Genomic DNA, 19,652 nt, shown 5'->3' with positions numbered 1-19,652 from the left:
GTATTGGTCGGGGGTTTCACGACCGATAGGTGACCGTTTGATAGAACTGTTTCTAATAATAAGCGTGTTTGAAGGGATTCCTGAGACCTAGAGACCTACATATAGTACAACTTGATTATTTGACTCATGAGGTTGTCAGAAGCCCCACTGGGGCGTCGACTAAGAACTTGGAGATTGCAAGGAAGCACGGACCGCGAGTCTATCCTGCTGCTCCTCGACAACCGTCGGACCCGACCTATGATATATGACGGTCAATCCTTCAAAACTCGACGGCATAGGTACATTGCAAAGAATTAGGATCTCCGACATCTTTTCATCCCAAAGATACGTATAAATTCCAACGAACCATGTACACCGTTATATGGTTGAAGAAGCAAAACTGCAGTAAGTCACTCAGATCTATCGAAGGCGAGCGACGTTCCGACTCACCAGGCTCAGCTATATGGAAGGAAAACCCTTAGTAGACAGATTCTCCACAGCGCAACGGTCCTTCTACAGAAGCATGCCTAAAGTGGCCCTTACAGCTTTATTCTTCTTCCAGCCATCCCAAAGATATACCATGATCCGTGCCTTGCCAAAATCGTGTTCGTGAATGTGGGTGGGTTTGAGTTACGTAGCCTATGTTACTCGAGCCCGGCCGGGCAGTTATCGTGGGAATAACTATAATTACCTGTTTGATCAGTGTTATCCTTAGCATCCGCGTTACAGTAAGCAACTATTTTTTTTTTTTAAAAAAACTTCAACTGGACGTTCTCAGCAAACTCATTGGCAGTTCCAATCATACCAGGAACAAGCAACGAAACATGAACTGTGCCATTCTCACGGTGAGAAAGTTTGGAGAAAGTTACGAGCATGAGAGCCAGGATCTACCAGGGTTCGTTCACGAGTCTATTACTAGAAGGTATGCAATCAATTTCATGACAGAGTTTGTAACCAATTCTCATTTACTTCATCTGCAATGCGTAAAACAAGCGAATTCAAACTGTTGCATTGAAGAAGCAAACAATATTTAATAGCCAAAAATGTCGCGCACAGTCCGATGATGCTTCGCCTTGAGTACCTGTGTCGGTGACGTTTACCACATCCCCAAATCCATCTTGACCTTGAAAGGTTTATCAACATCCGTAGTAGCCTTTCTATTGCTAATACCGTCCAAATAGCATTGGGTTGAGCACATCATACTCATACTACACTCGTCATACTGCTCCTCGATCGGACTTACTCTGCCCTTGTGACCCGCGGTCATAGTAAATTCCTCATGTCTTCTCATCCGGTTCCTTTTCAGTAGCGAAAGACCGATGTCAACGCCTCCGAAAGTCGTCCATATGGATACCGTGGTTGGCCGAGTCTTCATTGGACGAAGATAAAAGGCAATCTTCTAGTTCTCAGGTCTTATAGAACAAAGATGTTAACTCAAGTCGCTCTCGCAGTCGTATTCCTCGTACCTCTTTATTTCATCTTGAAGAGGGTCTTATGGCCACATCCACTCGACAAGCTCCCAGGACCCAAGAGCCCGTCATGGTGGAATGGTGAGTTCCGCCAAAATCGTGCCCGTATTGACTGAACCTTCTATGCAGGCCATTTTGACGAGATATTTGGGATCAAAGGGCTTGATTTCCATTTCATGATGGCGCAGAGGTGTACGTCCCTATCATGAACTGTCATAATACCGCATCTCATACGCGACCATCTAGATGGTCCTACTTCCTCCTTCAGAACCGTCTACGGTGTAAGAATCTCCTGGCTTATGACGCGACCAGTTGCTGAGATTGTACTGCAGGAACGACAACTTTACACGTTCGACCCCAAGGCCATGCATCACATTTTAGTGAAGGTCGGTAGTTTGTTTTCTTTTGACAATCAGGTTCATGAGGTTTGACTGGTGCTATCTAGGACCAAGGGACTCTATTTGAAGAAGCACCCTCTTTCGTCGCGTGAGTTACTACTGACATTCCCGGAAATCCTCAACGTACTGATGGAACATACCTACAGGACCAATAAATTAATGTTTGGTGGTGGCGTCCTCGGAACTCTCGGAGAGCCGCATCGAAGGCAGCGCAAGATGTTGAATCCCGTGTTTTCGATTGCTCACATGCGAGAGATGGGTATTTACCTTTCTTTCCCCCTTGCCACAAGATGTCACTGATGCCTGGCTCCTAGTCCCAATTTTTTACGAAGTCACTCATAGGGTGCGTTATCCGACAATGTCGAGGATGAGCTATGATTACTTACAAATGATCCCTCTAGCTTCGAAAGACCCTCACCGCGAAAGTTCAGGATGGGCCTCAGGAGGTATTACGCGCCACTTATTCGCCGTTCTTGGATTGCCGCTAATACCAACAATCTAAGATTGATATGTTAGCTTGGATGGGTCGTACCGCACTCGAGCTCATAGGCCAATCGGGATTTGGATATTCCTTCGACGAATTAGCAGACGAAAACCATGCGCATCCGTATGTTAAGGCAATGAAAGGGATGGCGTAAGACCACAGTTCTTTCGAATGGCCTCTCCATGAAAGTAATACTCTGATTCACCCAGGCCTCTTTTCTCTCGGGCTCACTTTGCTCGGACGTACATTCTCCCCTATATCTCTAACATCGGTACACCCGCTATGCGTAGCTTCATCGCTCGTTTTCTTCCATGGAAAGATTTCCAGGAAGGAAAGGGCATGGCTGACTACATGTGGGCGCTATCTAAAGAGATATATGAGGAAAAGAAGAGCGCTGCAAACCGTCTTGGGAAAGAGCTGAGCGGTAAGGATATTCTCAGTGTGCTCGGTAAGTTTTTTTCTGGTTTGGGCTCCGTTGACGCGGGAGTAAGCTCACACAATTCTTACATCTACAGTCGCGGAAAATGGGAAGGCATCAGAAGAAGATCGCCTTAAAGACGATGAGCTAACTGCCCAGGTACGTTTGGACATTTATGAAAGAATTCTGGGTAGCTGATAACAACCTTGGCTATAGATGTCGTACGTACTCCTGGATGACTCTAGCTTGGAGACGGCTCACTAAATAGTTTACAGGACCTTGATCTTTGCAGCAATGGATACTACCTCGGTTAGAACTTGAGTTTCTATATGGTCAACCCAGCTTACATGATCTCTAGAGCGCGCTCTCTCGTATTCTCTTGCTACTAGCATCCCACCCAGAAGTCCAAGCGAAGCTTAGAGAAGAACTCAATGACGCGTTTCAGGATGGCGATATCCCATACGATCAGCTAGTGTCCTTGCCGTACCTTGACGCTATTGCACGGGAGACTCTGAGAGTGTAAGTCTTCCTGTCATTGTTACCATCAGTTTTGTGTCACTGACTTTGAACTCAGATATCCACCCGTTCACCGGCTTCTGCGAACGTAAGGAACAATAATCGCCATGCACTTGTGTTTCTGTTACTTATCATTTGATTAACTAGAACCCTGAAGGACGCTATTCTTCCTCTCTCGAACCCAGTCACCTGCACAGACGGAACCGTGGTCAATGAGATAGCTCTGCCACGAAATACGGACATATTCATTTCGCTCGTGAATTCGAATAGAAACAAGGCCCTCTGGGGGGACGATGCGGATGAATGGAAGCCTGAAAGATGGCTATCACCTTTGCCGAAGGACGTGGTCGATGCTAAGATTCCGGGAGTGTACTCGCATCTGTGAGTCACCCTTCTTTGAACTCTAGAGACAGTCGAAGATCTTATACAGATAACACTTTACAGGATGACCTTTAACGCTGGAGGACGCTCGTGCATGTTAGTGCTTTCTTCTTTTATCGGTCCTTAGCGCCCAGTGTTGACTTGTTTCTATGAATTACAAAGTGGATTCAAGTTTTCGCAGCTCGAGATGAGTACGTTTTACCATGCCCTCCCCATCCTCCCCCCCCTTCTTCTTCGCCACTGATTCCCTTCCTGCAGAAGTGGTCCTTTCCCTTCTCATCCAAAGCTTTGAATTTTCGGATGCTGGCAAAGAGATCTTTTGGCGGTCCACTGGTGTTACATCACCCGTTGTGGTAGACTCTAAGTTGGGAGACCTCGCAAGCGATCTTCCCGGGATGCCATTGATTGTTAAACTCGTTGACAGGAATTTGTAGAGGTTAAGCACCTTTAACGCGTCAACAGCAATTAATCGTAGTTGCTTGGTATAATCACTATCTGTATCGATCCGCTTCCACTACTAGCAAAGGTCCACCCTGGGATTCTTTGAATAATTATGCGTTCTCTCCCAACAATACGGTCAGAAAATCATGACTAAGTAGAGACGAACAAATTGAAATCATAGATCTAACGTAGACTAAGTCGTGCATACTCCAGCATCCTCAATAAAAAACGGTCCGAGTAGGCGATATTCAATAAGTAAAGATAAAGAACAAAGAAAGGCGGAAAAACCAAAAACCAAAAGATATGCAGAAAAGAACAATATCCATCAAAGATTCTCACTTGTTCACCGCTTTACTGACAACAACACCAACGACGATGCCAACAATGATGAGGATGATTAATGTGAGGAAGAAACATATCCATCGCTTTTTGCGCGCTGCACGAGCGTGTTCAACGCCTTTCTCCGTGTGCCTAAGACTAGAGGAAGAAGATTGAAGGGTGAATCATCCCTGATACCGTGGGCTCAAAACGTGTTACACACCCTGCTTCCGTGTCTTCCGCCACTTTGGTAGCTTGCGTTTCAATAGTCTTGATAGCTTCGTCTTGTTCCGCTATAAGAACGCTCATCTGTAAGGAAATAAGCATCGGAGAAGAGACTTCGGAAAAGAGAGAAAGACGAACATCATTGAACAGTTGCGCGAGCTCGGCCAGAGTTTGTTCTATCTGCCTGATCTCCTGGTGTCGTTCCTGAACTTCACGATAAGCTGCTCTGGAATCACCGTAACGATCCGAGTTCATCATCTGAAAAGAAGTTGAGCATCGTTCTTCTCATTTCTCGGTTAACAAATTGTTCGTACCGCCTGCTGAAAGATTTGTCCACCACTGCTTTCGTCATTGACCACTGCTCGAACTTCTTCAGCAGTTGCATCGGGTTTTACTGGTAAAGGACCTAATCAGAAAGAGTCGTTGCGAGGACCCCACGTTCAGGCGACATACCAATCTTGAACTGCCGTTCCATTCTCTGCTTGTACTTTGTCCGATACTGCTGCTCGACAGTTTGATAATTCTGAATAGCTTCAACAAATTTCGACTTGACAAGTGCAGTCTATTGGGAAAGAGTCAAAGAACAGTCCATAATTTCATGAAGTTGGGGAGGAAAAGTCCACATACCTGCTGTTTCCGAATCTGCCCATCTCTCCCCGACGCACCCTGACTTTCCAACGCCTTTATTCTAGTCTTCAAATTCGAGATCAGCTTCCTAGTTTCTTCCACAAGTTCATCCAGCTGAGCAGCATTTCTTTGATTGGCGGCGTCGTCTGTGCTGTTAAGTGTCCGAGAGTGGAGGTCGCCGATACGTGCGACATTGTCGTTGACTGTTCGTATGCCGTCTTGAAGAAAGGATACCTAGGGTATTGAGAAAGTCAAAATTGAGGAGAGGAAAACGCCAATATGATAACAGCTTCTCACTTCGGCGTAGAAAGACGCCATACTGTCGCCCCCTCCGACGTTCCCATTAGAATTGGGTGTAACTGGAGACATTTCGTATGCGGGTCCATTTGATTGAGACGGATACGAGTCGCTGGACGTGAATTGGGGTAAGGTCTGTTTATTCGAGTACTGCAAAAGACTTGACGTACTTGCCCTCCGTTCGTTGTTGTTGTTGAGCCTAAGACAATGGAAATGAAATGTGATATGAGCGACTTATGTTCTGCTTCGAGCTCGAGCTACGCACCCGCATCGCTGCTAATCTGTCTCTGGCCATGATGAGGAGATGTTGGGAGATTTGAGGCTGTGTTTCGGTGACCGAAGAGCTATTGTTTTTGGGTATGGATTACTGCGGCTGAAGCGGTGAACGGTGAAACGTCAAACGCTGCTGCGATCACGAGTTTGGCCAAACTTTGGCTTGGAGTTGTCTGTTCGACGAGGATAACGGGGTAGGGGCGATGTGAGAGTAATCAGTTAGAGGGTCATCATACGGAACTGTTTATTATGTATACCGAAGACCGGGGAAGCGGCAATCCTTAGACGGACTTTAAAATTCACGCTTTTGCCTATGATGTCTCCGACCTCAAACCAGTAATGCTGAGTGTCAGAAACAAAATGTCGCTGTATTTCTAAACGTATTCTACATCCTACGACTCCGTGTTCTCGTCGAAAAACCTGTCACCTACTGGCATTCCTCAAGGTCAACCTCAGAAGCCCAAGACACATGTTTCGTTCGTGTCGTACTGTGTTCCTCACATCTAGAAGAGCGTCTGGTCTTTGGAGGGTCAGAGGGCTTAGCTTGAAGAAATGATTGAACGGCGGGAGACCAAAGTACGTCTCTGACAGAGGGAGAGGGTTACTGCTAACTGAACCAGATTCATCCCTTTGCGGCGGAAAACACGAGATGCGACGTGCCGATCGCCTATTAAACCTGTAATGTCCTTGCGACGATGAGTGAACGGTGACGATACACTGACAAACGTATACAACCTGTAACCCTCCGCTAATGATATCGAGGATGGCTGCAGAGCCTTGCGGAGACTGGGGTCAACAAGGTACCGAGGCCTGCGTGTGCGTGAGCGGGGGAAAGTTTGGCAGAACGGTGCAGAGTCGAAAACCGCGTGAACCTGGACGTCACGTTACTTTGCTTCCTCACCTTTGGCTACGTGTTCGACATGTGCGTGGAGAAATGGGCGATTGCCAGCAAGCGACCAGAAGGTTTTACTTGCATGTTGCTTAATAGCCACAAGTCACTCCTTGGATGAAAAGAGTACCCGGACAATTTTAGCGCTGATGGCGCTCTTTTATGAGTTACTTTCATCCACTAGGGGAAAACAAAACATTGTAAAAACGAAGTTTTACTCTCTTATGGCAATACACGTAGTACTTGATGAGATGTACAGCCCATTGATATCCACATGTTGAAAAGGCAGGCGACCGGGTTCGTTGAGCGACCGCTTGCTCGAATTCCGACAGATCTGGCCGTTGTCAGCTTTCAACGTTTCGACTTTCAAGCGCTCAAAAAATGTCTAATTGTAGATGATAAGATAAGGATAAATCGCTTCGACGTCGGCCAGGAGCTGCGACAGAATAGTTGAAAGACCGCAGACGCGGATAGAAACATTTTATAGTACATATATATCAGCGAGAGGAAGCTGCCTTCATACTTACAAGTGATAACTTACATGTATATGATACCGTAGATTTAAATAAGTACCGGAAGTAACCTATGTACGTCATGGTAGTCGCTTCCCTCTCGCTTCCATCAGTCTCCATTCTGAAGACTCTCGACAATGACTCGACTTGAATCACTGGGCCACGCGTGTACCTATCTCCTCCTCAGCATCAACGAAATGGCCGGCTCTCCATTTAGACCTCGAAGAGTATACCAATGTTGAAAGAGCCATATGGCTCTTTCAAGCTGAGATCGACTCTCGAGACAAAGTCTTTGGTCTACCCAGAGGACAAGAAGTCTATCTCAAGATCATGAGGCTTATCATCCAGACAGTGAAGGACGGGATCCATCGAGAGAAGAGCTCGAACGAACAAGTGAAAGGCACTGGATTGACAGAACTGTCAATCCCGGTGATGCTCCCCTCTATAAGGACTTGTATAAAATGCATACTCTCAGGATTTACCGTAGCAAAAGCCTCCTTATCCTGTCTAGCAACGTCCAATCTGCTTTTCACCTGGCCAACATGAACAGTTTACAAAGCGAAAACAAAACAGTGGGTCAACAGCCGTCGAGACTTGGTTTATAGACTAACCCTCCCTTTAGACATCGTTGTCTTCCACTACAAAATCCTTGATCAAGAGCACAGTCCATGGACTACTCGAGAAACGCAACATCCCGTTCGACACAAACTCTCCGATTGATCAAGCCTTGTACGACGATTGCAAGGAAATCTTCGAATCCAAATTTCATTTCCCTTTGTCTCATTATCCCTTTTTTGGGACCTGCCTCTACATTGGGGTCGACCTTGCCTGCAGCGCCTTCGCGCATCTTCCAAGATGCAACCAAGTGCATATTGCCTTTTTTACAGCATTTCATATGGCGCTCGACGATCAGTACCATCAAATCCACGAACAGCTGGAAGGTTTCAGTGAACGGTTGGTAAAAGGATCCGCGCAGGACAATCCTATCCTTGCTGGTCTGGCCACAATTCTTTTCGATACAAACGAGTATTACGGCCGATTACAATCCAACTTGATCGTAACGTCGACGCTGGACTTTGTGGCTTCTTTGATGATGGACCTGGAAATTCAAAAGATGGAAGTGAGTCGTTCAAATCATGCCATGTAAATACTTGTTCAAACTTTAACAACCATTTCCAGAGTTTGGACTCGCCCAGTTTTGCGGCTTACTGTCGGCTGTTGTCTGGCATTTCCGTGGCCTTTGCCATGTTCATATTCCCGAAGGACATCGAGATCGCCGGATATATTCAATGTTTACCTCACTTGAACACTTATATCAATGGCATAAAGTACGATCCATTTGACCCATTTGGACTCGCACCACTTCATCCCGTCTCTGATGATTATCATTGTGCAGTGACGTGCTTTCATTTTACAAAGAAGAACTTGCGGGTGACGACGAGAACTTTGTGACTATGCTTGCAAGGGAGTCTGGGATCACGAAGTATGAGGCTCTCCAACGCCGAGCCGACGAAGTCGCTGAAGCCGACAAGCTCATCTCGGAAGGGTTGGATGGTAATCTGCCGGCTTTGGACTGTTGGCGAAGTTTTAGAAGAAAGTTTGTCCATTTCCATATCTCATCGTCCCGCTACAAGCTGGACAAGCTATTCGACATCGCGTCCCAGGAGATTCGGAAGAGTGGCTGAATTTGTTTCTTGTTCTTCTAAAGGATACTTAAGTATACTGCTATCGTTACACGAGATATGAATAATTGAATAGGCACAATGTAGTCAAGTAGCGAAGTACGGTTGTCACTACAGATCACATTCGCTTTGCCTCTGAAATCCAATACCCGTGGACCAAAGGGGAGATGATTTGAGGAATCCAGTATCGAATGGAGGACTATCATAAGAGACTGACACAGCTAATCACCACTGCAAGAGAAGCGAAGAGCGCGTTTACGGTGACAGAAAACCGCCTCTAGATATCAATTGGGATTCGGGACCGGGAGGGAATGTGAATGATATGTGAGAGCACGATTATCAACCCGCTACCAGAAGTCCTCGTTTGCGTTTTTGTCGAAATTCGGTCCTTAACAGAGTTGAGCTAGACCTGAGACGAGAGCAATTTTGCGAAAGCGAAGAGTGTCTCGAGAGTCGACAGTGACCTTACAAGTCCTTCACTGCAGGGGGTAAAAAGAAAAATTACTATCACCCTTTTATGCGGTAATACAGGTAATAGAGCCCATTTCCATCCATACGTCGGAATTCTGGCGACCGAATTAGTTGGAACGACTGCTTGCTCAATATCAATGCTGGCAGAGAAAAGGAGACGCGGAAGTGGCGTGAGGAAGAGAAGAATTGCTTGCGGTTGTTTGTACATGAAGCCAAATTTACATTTTACACCTGGCCTCATCGTTCGGGTCAACGTCGTCCTTGTCCTCTTCCCTCACCTTTTACCTTCACTCCCTCAGACTCTCTTTTATTGTCTACTACTATGGCCGAAGCTGGAGAAGAAATTATGGCCTCGGCCTATGTCGGTTTCGACTCTATCACCAGGCAGATTGAACATAAGCTGCTGAAGAGAGGGTTCCAGTTCAACGTTCTCGTGGTCGGTGAGTAATTTTGTGGTCATTTTGCACAAATCCGAACCATACAAGATGACCCAGTCTGCTCACAATTATACGTGAACTGACCTTGCCCGAATTCCTTCTCTGTTAGGTCCAACTGGGTTGGGAAAATCAACCCTCATCAACACCATCTTTGCCTCGCACCTTGTGGATAGCAAAGGTCGGTTCACTGCCGATGAACCCGTAAGGCAGACGACGGAAATCCAGCAAGTCTCACATGGTTCGTGAATACAACTTCGTTACACAGTTTTCTCCGTTTTCCTTCCGCCGAAGTCGTCCTTGTTCAGCAAATGAACTAGCGACAGGAGTTGTAGAAAACCTTTTCACTGCGTCCGAAGTGCTAGCATCACCTCTCGCATTAATTCCGCCAAGCTATTTTTCTTCGCCAGTGGTGCTTACATTTCGTGTCTAGTCATTGTTGAGAATGGCGTCAAACTTCGTCTGAACATCGTAGATACGCCTGGGTACGGTGACCAAATCAACAATGAAGGCTGGTACGTCTCACTCCTTTCTTGGTCAAACCACACCGTAACGTGTTCTTTAATTTAGCTGGGACCCGATCATGAAGCACATCAAGGATCAGCACTCGGCTTACTTGCGCAAAGAGCTTACCGCGCAGCGTGACCGACACATCCAGGACACGCGTATTCACTGTTGCCTTTTCTTCCTCAACCCAACCGGGCACAGCTTGAGACCCATTGATATCTCTGTCATGAAGAGGCTCGTTGAAGTTGTCAATGTCGTGCCTGTGATCGCCAAGGCGGATACTTTGACGTTAGAAGAGAGAGAGGTGTTCAAGGAGAGGGTGGGTCTTTTTTTTTGTTGTTGTCCGTAACTTCTGTACGTTTGGCTCACCGGACGCTCTGAATGTTAGATTCGGGAAGAGCTCGTGTATAACAACATTCGGTTGTACCCCTTCGACAAGGAGGAAGACGACGAGGAAGAAATTCGCTTGAACGAGACCATCAGAGTGAGCTTCCTCCTGTCTGTTTGCATAATACATATAAAATGATGGCATACAGGACATAATCCCTTTCGCTATCGTCGGTTCGGAGAACAACGTGATTATTGACGGCAAGTCCGTCCGAGGAAGGAAAAACCGCTGGGGAGTTGTCAATGTCGAGGATCCCAACCATTGCGAGTTCAGCCACTTGAGAGACTTCTTGACTAGGTGCGTTCTGTGTCCTGTATGTTAGCTCTATTTTTTTTAGCTGACCTGATCAATAGAACGCACCTCCAAGATTTGATTGAGACTACTGCTCAAATCCATTACGAAGCTTTCCGCTCGAAGCAGCTGCTAGCTCTCAAGGACAACGTACCTCGTCCCACACCAGCCCAGTAAGGTACATCAAGCATGTGTCTAACATGTTCTTTCTTTCGGTGGTGAGTGAATTCCACGTCTCTCTGACCCCCTCACTTCTAACTTATGCTTTCATATCAGCACAAAATTCGGTATATACCCAGTTACAAATCGTATGCCCCGTGGACTTGGGATTACCTCCTTTCGTAATCACTCGCTTCTTCGTCTTGTCTGTGTTGAAAGGAGTAGTTGAACGATTTTTCACGTTACCTTCACATTACTCACTCGTTCCAAGTTCGTTTCCTTACTCTTGGTCTGTCTGTCCTTTACCCGTTTTATTTGAACATTTCTTCTTGTTTTTTGTTTTGGCGGATAGCTATGAATGCAGAAAGGCTCCCGTCCTAAGTATTCTCCCTCTGGCCAGAGCACCTTGGAGGTCATGCCCTATGCAGCTCTGAGCTACGCCGTTTTGATTGAAACCATATTCCATCCACTACAGTTCCTCGGAAGATTCTCAGAGCTAACTTCAATGCACCGGATATGAAAACAGGTCATTTTAGAGAGATGCAGGTTTCGCCGAAATAAGTTAATCACTCCCCAATCGGAGTCGCAACGAGGCCGTGCTATCAACGCCGCGGCTTTGGTGTCACATAATGACGAACAACCTGAACATGTCCGCGACGACAGTGTACTTCAAGGTCTCCGTCATAGAGCAGATCGTTCTCCAGCCTGCTTTGAACTTTAAGGTGAGTAGCTACAGCTGTACATAGTTCTAGCGAGTTAACGGTTGACTGTTTAGGGCACGGTTAGGACTCACTGTTTGTTCTGGTAGTGGATACAAACCGAGCCGAATGTAGAGTTATTGAGGAGACCTGGTGGGCTCAATAATCTGAAGAAGGAGCTCGACAATGCTACCGTTTCTAGTCGAGGTTTTGAATGGGGGTGGCTCGTAAGTCTTGCTTTTGCTTTTCTCGGAACTTTTCCCCTCCCCTCCCTTTTCGTGCTCTCGAGATCGAAGCAAGGTCTTTGGCTATCTCTGTTATCGCCGCGATTTTTCCAACTGCTTTGTACTTATTGTACGTGTCTATAGGGTGTCAATGTGAAATGAAATCGTCTCGAGGTCACCGCCATTACCAACTGGGGACCACTAGGCTGGAACGGTGTGCTGACGCCTACGAGCACGCGTTTTACCTCCAATAAAAGAACCGTTGACAGCCCTCTCAATTCCTTCCAGCCGTCCGCCATATACTACTACAGTGTTTCATGACCTGAACTCTACAAGGTTACTCAAAAGAAAACTTCAACCGGAAAATAATTTGGAGAAAGGGAATGACCAAACTCCCTGTAGCCCTCGGCTATTGTCATAACCCACCCATTTGCGCAACCCATCCTTACTCAAGCGGAAGCTTTCCCTCCGGAATTGAGACGCACGGACGCAGTGTGTGGTTCCGGAAGGAAATAATCCGACGTCCGGGAACTTCTAGAATTCTGTAACAGATACGAATGCAGATTGAACGATGAACATCCGAGTCAAGAACACACCACTACTAGTACTCATCACTATTTGCCTTCTTGAATGACGTTTTTCTCAGCAGAGTGCGCGTACGGAGGAGGTCACGTCGACGTCAAGCGGCCATAATTCCCCACTTCGGGCACTTGTTACCAGCCCTTTCAATAAAAATACCTCGGAGGATAGGATTTCTTCGATCGCACGACGGACAACTATCGCCTTTTCCCTCCTCGAGGGATGGGATATAAATACGAGGATGGAGCAGCCCAAGTACGACAGTTCTGAGTTTTCTCTGAGTCACCTCAAGTTCTCCTACCTTCTAGTACTACTCTCACATCATCTCCGATGCAGTTCAAACTTTCACTTTCATCCGTTCTCGCCATCATCGCTGCTACTGCTGTCGCGGTCAATGCTGCCCCTGCAGTGAAGGGTAGAAACGTTCTTGACGTTTGGAGTCCAAGGATTATCTCACCCGATGCTACGACCGTTTGGTTATCTGGTTCTACTGTCAATGTTACTTGGTTAGTGGTCCTCAGCCCATACATGACGTCCACGTCGCCCTGTGTTGGTTCAAGTTGAAGCTCACTGGTTGGGTGAATCGTTTTATAGGGATACTTCCGATGCTCCTGTGCTCATTAGCAATGCGGCTGCTATCACTTTGAACAAAGATGATCGGATTGCGAGTGGTAAGTCGCTAGTCACGATTGGGCCCGTGGTCCTTTGGTTTATTCAAAATCTGTTCGCTGTTGAATGCCGCTGATGATGATTGCCCCCCCCCCTCCCCTCCCCTGTCGCAATTTGTAGAGGGATTCCTTAAAGAATTTGGTAGCTTCAGCCTACTTGATGGGTCCGCGGAAGTTACTGTGCCCGCCACTGTTAAGCCCGGAAAGAATTATTCCATTACTTGTAAGTTTTCAAAGTATACGGGCTCGGGTGGTAGATTTGGTGCTGATGTGTTTGTGTTACTGTTACCTCCGGACTTTGACTTTGAATAGTGTTTGGCGATTCTGGCAACAGCAGTCCCCATTTCCAGATCACGGCGGCTTGAAATGAGCTATCGTAGGCTTTAGTGAAATTTTTTTGTAATGATGGTTTTACGGACTTGAATACGATTTGCTGTGATGATTGAAAAAAATCCACTCCCACTCTATGAGATTACAGTCGTCGGTTACCGGTTATTCATCGATCATCATTTTCCGAATTTCCGATCACGATTCACGTACATAGACACATAAGTTGTTACACGACCGCCACCTGAACTATCCCACTTCAGAGCAAGACTTGAAGGACAACACAGGGGCTCCTTTGACTCTGGACCAGAGCGGTTTTTCCATCTGAAAATAGGGCATTTTAGAACTTGTGAGGTATAATCGGGTAATGCCGTATCAACATTTCAGCAGCGTTACATAACGACGAACAACATCATCCGCAACGACGACGTGCACACTGCAGTTCAAGGTCTTCGTCATAGAGCACATCGTTCCTGCCGGCTTTGAGCTTTAGGGTGAGTAGTTACAGCTGTCTATGTCTATGATATTGATTCTTGCAAGACGGTTAACGATTGATTGCTTACTTACTAGGGCATGGCATTACCCACTGTCTGTTAAGACCTGTCTGTTCTGGTGAATGTTCTGAATGATGACAGACCCAGCCGGATGTAGAGTTATTGAGGAGACACAGTTTGGTGGGGCCTAACAATCCGAAGAAAGTGTTTAACAGTGCTACGAGGTTTTGGATGGGGCTTGCTCGTAAGTGTTACTTTTTGCTTTTCTCGGAACTTTCCCGCCTCCCCCTTTCTCGTTCTCTTGAGATCGAAGCAACGTCTTTTGTTATCGCCGCGATGTATTCATTCTACGTGCCTATCTATAGAGTTTCCTGATCAGTACGAAAACGAAAACAAACCGTCTCGAGGTTACCGTCATTATAACCAGGACTCACTCTGGACCCATCATGCATCATATCCCGCGAACACGCTTTCTTCCCTCCAGTAAAAGAATCGAACGTGAAACTCGCTGTCGTACCTCTTGGTTCCTTCCGGCCGTCCACCATTGCACTGTTTCACGTCGTGTTTGTGTCGCTATGTGGAACGTCGTCAAGTTTACTCAAAACAAAACTATCGAGAAAGGAAATGAACAAATAACGGATTGCGGCTAGTGGTAGACTATCTGTCACGGTAGCCAGTGTCAGCTATTATCATGACCCACTCTTTCGCGCAGTCTGTTCGCTGGGGTTAACCTTAAGTAAAGCAAAATCATGCTTACTCAGAGACAACTCAAAGAAGGTTTTCCGCCAGGTTCGAGACGCGCCGTGTGGACCGGAGCAGGGAACAAGAATCCGACATCGGGAACAGGCCGAATGATGAATCTCAAGAACACACCGCTCTATCACTGTTAGACTTCTTGAATGGAACGTTTCCTCAGCAGAATACGCGTACAGACGGGCTCGGGATCACGTCGACGTCGACGTCAACGGTCATGAGTTCCCACTTCGGGGACTCGTTGCCAGCCCTTTCAATGAACATCCGTCAATAGGCGTCTCGATCGTACGACGGACAACTATCGCCTTTTTCCTCCTCGAGAGATGGGATATAAATACGAGGGATAGAGCAGCTCGAATACGGCAGTTCTGCGGGTGGTTCTCGTTCTCGTTCTCGTTCTTGTTTTCTAGTCGCCTCACCTCTTCTACTTCTACTCTCATATCATCTTCGGAAACGATGCAGTTCAGACTTTCACTTTCATCTGTTCTTGCCATCATCGCAGTTACGGTCAACGCTGCCCCTCGGTGCGGTGAAGAGTAGAAACGTTCTTAACGTTTGGAGTCCAAGGATTATCTCACCCGACGCTACGACTGTTTGGGTATCTGGTTCTACTGTTAATGTTACCTGGTCAGTGCGCCGGCTGGCATCCCATCATGGCGTCCACGTTGCCCTCGTGTTGCTCACTGGATCGGGGACTCGTTTTATAGGGATACCTCCGATGCTCCTGTGCTCATTAGCAATGGGGCTGCTATCACTTTGAATAAAGATGATCGGATTGCGAGCGGTAAGTCACGGTGGTCTTTATTCAAAATATGAGTCTATGCTGATGATTTCCCCCCCCCCCCCCGATTTGTGTAGAGGGATTCCTTAAAGAATTCGGCAGCTTCAGCTTACTTGACGGGTCTGTGGAAGTTACTGTGCCCACCAGTGTTAAGCCTGGAAAGGAGTATTCCATTACTTGTAAGTTTTTTTCAATTTTTAATTTTGGATGGCGAATTCAGTGCTGACTTTGAACAGTGTTTGGCGATTCTGGCAACAGCAGTCCCCATTTCCAGATCACGGCGGCGGCGGGTTTGGTATGAGTTACTTACCTTTATCGTAGGCTGAATTTTTTTTGTAATGATGGTTTACGGACTTGAATGCGATTGCTTGTGGTGATTTGACAAATCCAAGGCCATCTTACCGAAGATACAGTCCATACCGTATCTTCGAACCTCGGTTATTCATCGTCATTTTCATTTTCCGAATTTCCGATCGAGGTCACGAATCTGGAGTTGCCCTTGGAATTATCAGGTGTATCGATACATACGTGCATCTGTTAAACCTGGGATATCCCGCTTCAGAGCAAAACAAGGACAAGACAATGGCCTCTTTTTGCTCTGGTCTCCTACCAGAGCCCAACCAATGGTGTTTTTCCAGTCCCGAGAAAAAAGAAAAAAGCAACATTACGAATTGTGAACCTCCATCAAATAACTATGACTCCACCGAGACATCAATGCAACGCCAGCGGAATTGAGGTTACACGTCTTTCAAGAGGCGAAGACATGAGGAACAAACAGTCCCGTAGGCCCGATTCGCACTACTGTTTGGAAATCGAGTTCTTTGAACTTAGCAACTTAGCACGTATGAAAAAATAACAATACAATTTCAACCATATACTATGAGTTTCAGTAAACCGGCGATGTCCGACGGAATTCAAAGTATTCACAGTTCCCGCAGTCGATCGTTCATTTTCCGAATTTCCGAACCTACATTTTTAACTGTTTTTGTAGTGATTATGATATCCCGCTTCGAAATCCGCTTTCACTGGGAGTTTATAACCCAGGCGTCGAATTCATGAATTGAATAGCTACCAAGCAGCGCAAAAGTAACAGTGGAAATGACACCGACAAGCGTTCGTCATTCTAAGCAGTATAAGTATAGATAGCGCCAGTGGCTGCTAGTGAAGAGTAAGGTGAGTAGTTGTAATTGTAATTGTGCGAAATTGGGGTAGTACTAGTAGATGGGGGTGGAGTGGGGAAGTAGGCCAACTCGTTTTGGTGCACCGCCGAAGGTAAAAGATACAAACAAGGGAAGGAGGGAAGGGTGTCGTGGGATGCCGTTAAAGCAGACACGGTATTCTAAACCCCGGCACCTCCACTGACAACCCGAGGGCTGTCAATTATAGTACGCCGATGGCATCCTATTTCCCTATGCCGGTCAAATCACCCGCGTGCACGTGGAAATCGTGGTGTGGGGTGTCGGATTGTAGATTGTCAATGTCATTAAACGAAACAACTGATACTCCAGGCATCAGATATCAACAGCCATTCCAAGCGCAGATCCATGATCATAATCATGGGCGGTGATGAAGACGAGCACGGTGTCGATTACGGGACTCTCGTTCCCCGAGCTTTATCTTAGGAGCAGGACGTGGGCGTCGTGCCCCCACTCGGGAACTCATCATCGCGAGCAACATCGTCTCGCAATGGTATTTGAGTAATGAAGGATGTATGGTTAAGCACTCGAGCTCGGGTAAGATGCACGTGTGCTCGTCCTCCGTGGTGAGGGTAAGTAATGAGTATAGAATGTTGCAGGCTTGTGGTATTAACAATCCAAAATCGAGAGTTGTGAGAGATGAAGCTGAAGTGGTGGTAAATAGGTCTTTTAACAAATCGGAGAAGGACAAATTGGTGGCACAGAAACGACCCGTGAGTTTTAACTCTCGGAGGGGAAATTTGGTGTTTCCCTTTAAGAACGAGGTGAGAGCCACGAGTTCGAGGGGGTTGTTGAGAGTGAGGGTTAGGTTGCGGAGGGATGGAAGGGAGAGGTGGGATAGGACGTGTGTGCCGTGGACAGAGAGCGTGTGTAGGTTCTCATGATAGACGGATGGACCGGCGTAAGGAACGTGGACGCTCGGTCTGCTGGATATCATACAGGTCCCCATTTCCGGTGCCTTATGCAACACGTCAACAAGATGACGATGGCTTTGGTTGGCTTGGTAGAAATCAAGTTGGGTCCAAGGTAAGACTAAGGGAGGACGTGGTAGATGAGTACCAAGGACCCTTACAGACCGTAGATTGGGAGCAATGCTGAACGAATCGATGTCGGTTGGGTAGTCGTGGAGAAAATCATCATGAATGTAAAGATGAAGATGGCGCAGTAAAGGGAGACGGCCTTTGACGGGTGCAAACTGTTCGAGCTCGTGAGCTAAAAGCCCCTGGCAGGAAAAGTCTTGCCAGCGGGCGCAATGTGGGATGAGCACCTCAAGGTAATCTTCTAGTTTAGAACTAGCGGTGTCGGAGTCTGAGCCTTCCTCGCAGTTGAATGCAAGACGGATACAGCGTTTGAGGGTAATGGATAGAGGGCGACCGTGGGACCTCTTCAAGTAGTGACAAAGAACGTTAATGTTCTGGAGTGCATCGGCATCGAGTTCAATTGTGGACCATAACCACGGCATGACTTTGCATAAAGTTGTTCTCCATCGACGACAAACCTGTGCACAACGCCAGATATCAGGTGTTTGATGTGGTCTGGGAAGGCATTCGAATATGTGGAAAAGGAGCTCGAGAGGGAGACAGGACGTGCGCATCGTAGCTAGAGAGACGGTCGATCAGTGATGATATTTAAGCAAATCAGGTGACGTTACTTACCCACTAGCCTCCGCACTAGTTCAACCCCAAAAACAACAAATCGTTTGCGGGGGTAACACGCGTCATCGGAAGCAAGTGGATGACCGGACCGAAGCCTCGGAAAAATGACACATCTCCTGCTCGTAACGGCTGAAAAACGTCCAAACGTCTGCGACCGCGACCGCATTGACAGATGGGTTCTTGTTCATTGCCATGGAAGTGAAGAGTTTTTAGGACCAAAGAGGACTGCAAGGTGGTGTTCACAGTAGTGGCGCCTTAGCCTTACTCGGTCCAAATGATGCTCTCCACAAGTTGACAGACGACCTGAGTCCTTAGATGCTGTTGAACAACAAAGAAAATCAGAAGACATGAACAACAGTAAAGTGGTTGGACACGGACGTTCGCTCGACAGGCAGAAGGGGCGTGAAAATCGGTCCGTAGATATCCTTCAGGAGCTACGGCTTCTTCAACTTCAATATCAGAATAGTATATAGTGCAACCGAACATAACTCACCCTCCACCTGTCACCGAATAAGTCCTGCGGAATGTTGCCATCGTCGTGCTCAACCTGACATATAGTGATAGATAAATAGCTTCCGGGTTGCACTTGGTACATGACTCGAGCCATATTATTTGTGCAGGCTGAGGTGGGTGTAGGATGCGAGCAGAGGCGCGTGGGAATTATCTGCTTTTGACCACGGTCGAGAACTGCTCATGGACGATACCCCTGCGCCCATTACAGGTCCTTTACGACTACCGCCACCACCATAAAACAGACTCAACTTCAAAAACGGCAAGTCGAAGATTTCCTACCGAGGTCTACCCAAGACCCTAGCGGAACCCCAATCAACATGAGCTGACCCATCACAACAGATCGTGAACGGATGCCAAGCGACGGGAAGGTAGTAGAGATCGTGAACTGTGAGCAAGAGAGGGAAAGAAATAGAAACAGACCTCTTCCCCAGGGTCAGGGTCAAGGTCTTTAATTTTAAGTTCGAGGAAAACGCCCTAGTTGGAAGGGCTGAATTCTGGCGGTTGCAAGAATGTCGCTGAAGTGTATGTGCGTTCGCAACGTACGAATGGGTTCCGTTATAACTTTTTTGTTTGGGTTTACACAGCTTAGGCGGCTACACACAGGG

The 19,652-nt window shown here is 46.9% G+C and overlaps 6 protein-coding genes across 6 annotated transcripts; 4 read left to right on the top strand and 2 right to left on the bottom strand.

Annotated features, from left to right (window-relative positions):
• Positions 1–1,405: 1,405 nt before the first annotated feature.
• Positions 1,406–4,183, top strand: E1B28_009272 (uncharacterized protein; the record flags this gene model as incomplete). The annotated part of the gene is made up of 19 exons (XM_043154151.1): positions 1,406–1,529; positions 1,578–1,640; positions 1,695–1,729; positions 1,781–1,834; positions 1,894–1,934; positions 1,993–2,105; positions 2,161–2,189; positions 2,248–2,292; positions 2,350–2,480; positions 2,540–2,778; positions 2,846–2,907; positions 2,965–2,969; positions 3,024–3,057; positions 3,107–3,267; positions 3,323–3,352; positions 3,412–3,645; positions 3,709–3,741; positions 3,808–3,836; positions 3,904–4,183. 19 exons carry the CDS (start codon positions 1,406–1,408, stop codon positions 4,077–4,079), a joined length of 1,638 nt encoding a protein of 545 aa, XP_043009441.1. The 3' UTR covers positions 4,080–4,183.
• A 15-nt stretch (positions 4,184–4,198) lies between these two features.
• On the bottom strand, positions 4,199–6,699 carry E1B28_009271 (uncharacterized protein). Its single transcript, XM_043154150.1, has 10 exons — positions 6,562–6,699; positions 5,819–6,502; positions 5,724–5,752; positions 5,554–5,665; positions 5,257–5,490; positions 5,083–5,191; positions 4,944–5,023; positions 4,768–4,887; positions 4,628–4,713; positions 4,199–4,563 (listed from the first exon to the last, which is right to left on the bottom strand). Exons 2-10 carry the CDS (start codon positions 5,846–5,848, stop codon positions 4,422–4,424), a joined length of 942 nt encoding a protein of 313 aa, XP_043009440.1. The 5' UTR covers positions 5,849–6,502; positions 6,562–6,699; the 3' UTR covers positions 4,199–4,421.
• Positions 6,700–7,570: 871 nt separating this feature from the next.
• Positions 7,571–8,763, top strand: E1B28_009270 (uncharacterized protein). The gene is made up of 3 exons (XM_043154149.1): positions 7,571–7,799; positions 7,850–8,347; positions 8,407–8,763. Exons 1-3 carry the CDS (start codon positions 7,689–7,691, stop codon positions 8,677–8,679), a joined length of 882 nt encoding a protein of 293 aa, XP_043009439.1. The 5' UTR covers positions 7,571–7,688; the 3' UTR covers positions 8,680–8,763.
• Positions 8,764–9,597: 834 nt separating this feature from the next.
• On the top strand, positions 9,598–11,686 carry SPN2 (Septin Spn2). Its single transcript, XM_043154148.1, has 8 exons — positions 9,598–9,820; positions 9,927–10,055; positions 10,248–10,329; positions 10,385–10,640; positions 10,710–10,805; positions 10,858–11,006; positions 11,063–11,218; positions 11,277–11,686. The coding sequence occupies exons 1-7, from the start codon at positions 9,703–9,705 to the stop codon at positions 11,175–11,177; spliced, it is 945 nt and encodes a 314-aa protein (XP_043009438.1). The 5' UTR covers positions 9,598–9,702; the 3' UTR covers positions 11,178–11,218; positions 11,277–11,686.
• A 1,304-nt stretch (positions 11,687–12,990) lies between these two features.
• On the top strand, positions 12,991–13,710 carry E1B28_009268 (uncharacterized protein; the record flags this gene model as incomplete). The annotated part of the gene is made up of 4 exons (XM_043154147.1): positions 12,991–13,166; positions 13,255–13,331; positions 13,450–13,551; positions 13,641–13,710. 4 exons carry the CDS (start codon positions 12,991–12,993, stop codon positions 13,691–13,693), a joined length of 408 nt encoding a protein of 135 aa, XP_043009437.1. The 3' UTR covers positions 13,694–13,710.
• A 2,976-nt stretch (positions 13,711–16,686) lies between these two features.
• On the bottom strand, positions 16,687–19,177 carry E1B28_009267 (uncharacterized protein). Its single transcript, XM_043154146.1, has 4 exons — positions 19,028–19,177; positions 18,913–18,977; positions 18,535–18,852; positions 16,687–18,478 (listed from the first exon to the last, which is right to left on the bottom strand). The coding sequence occupies exons 3-4, from the start codon at positions 18,698–18,700 to the stop codon at positions 17,238–17,240; spliced, it is 1,407 nt and encodes a 468-aa protein (XP_043009436.1). The 5' UTR covers positions 18,701–18,852; positions 18,913–18,977; positions 19,028–19,177; the 3' UTR covers positions 16,687–17,237.
• Between the last annotated feature and the right edge of the window lie 475 nt (positions 19,178–19,652).

The sequence above is a fragment of the Marasmius oreades genome, chromosome 5 (assembly GCF_018924745.1).
Source record: "Marasmius oreades isolate 03SP1 chromosome 5, whole genome shotgun sequence".
NCBI lineage: Eukaryota > Fungi > Basidiomycota > Agaricomycetes > Agaricales > Marasmiaceae > Marasmius > Marasmius oreades.
The sequence above is the reverse complement of the archived record's forward strand: the minus strand, read 5'-3'. Positions and strand labels throughout refer to the sequence as shown.

What these genes read in the sequence shown, in the direction of transcription:
- E1B28_009271 (XM_043154150.1), bottom strand. Translation starts at nt 5,848, where the DNA reads ATGGCCAGAGACAGATTAGCAGCGATGCGG. An exon ending in TGGCGTCTTTCTACGCCGAA is followed by an intron (nt 5,491 to 5,553) that starts GTGAGAAGCTGT and finishes TCAATACCCTAG; the next exon opens with GTATCCTTTCTTCAAGACGG. An exon ending in GACAAATCTTTCAGCAGGCG is followed by an intron (nt 4,888 to 4,943) that starts GTACGAACAATT and finishes ACTTCTTTTCAG; the next exon opens with ATGATGAACTCGGATCGTTA.
- E1B28_009270 (XM_043154149.1), top strand. Translation starts at nt 7,689, where the DNA reads ATGCATACTCTCAGGATTTACCGTAGCAAAAGCCTCCTTATCCTGTCT. An exon ending in TACAAAGCGAAAACAAAACA is followed by an intron (nt 7,800 to 7,849) that starts GTGGGTCAACAG and finishes CCCTCCCTTTAG; the next exon opens with ACATCGTTGTCTTCCACTAC. An exon ending in TGGAAATTCAAAAGATGGAA is followed by an intron (nt 8,348 to 8,406) that starts GTGAGTCGTTCA and finishes AACCATTTCCAG; the next exon opens with AGTTTGGACTCGCCCAGTTT.
- SPN2 (XM_043154148.1), top strand. Translation starts at nt 9,703, where the DNA reads ATGGCCGAAGCTGGAGAAGAAATTATGGCCTCGGCCTATGTCGGTTTC. An exon ending in AATCCAGCAAGTCTCACATG is followed by an intron (nt 10,056 to 10,247) that starts GTTCGTGAATAC and finishes TTTCGTGTCTAG; the next exon opens with TCATTGTTGAGAATGGCGTC. An exon ending in GAGAGGTGTTCAAGGAGAGG is followed by an intron (nt 10,641 to 10,709) that starts GTGGGTCTTTTT and finishes TCTGAATGTTAG; the next exon opens with ATTCGGGAAGAGCTCGTGTA.
- E1B28_009267 (XM_043154146.1), bottom strand. Translation starts at nt 18,700, where the DNA reads ATGCGGTCGCGGTCGCAGACGTTTGGACGTTTTTCAGCCGTTACGAGC. An exon ending in ACTAGTGCGGAGGCTAGTGG is followed by an intron (nt 18,479 to 18,534) that starts GTAAGTAACGTC and finishes CCGTCTCTCTAG; the next exon opens with CTACGATGCGCACGTCCTGT.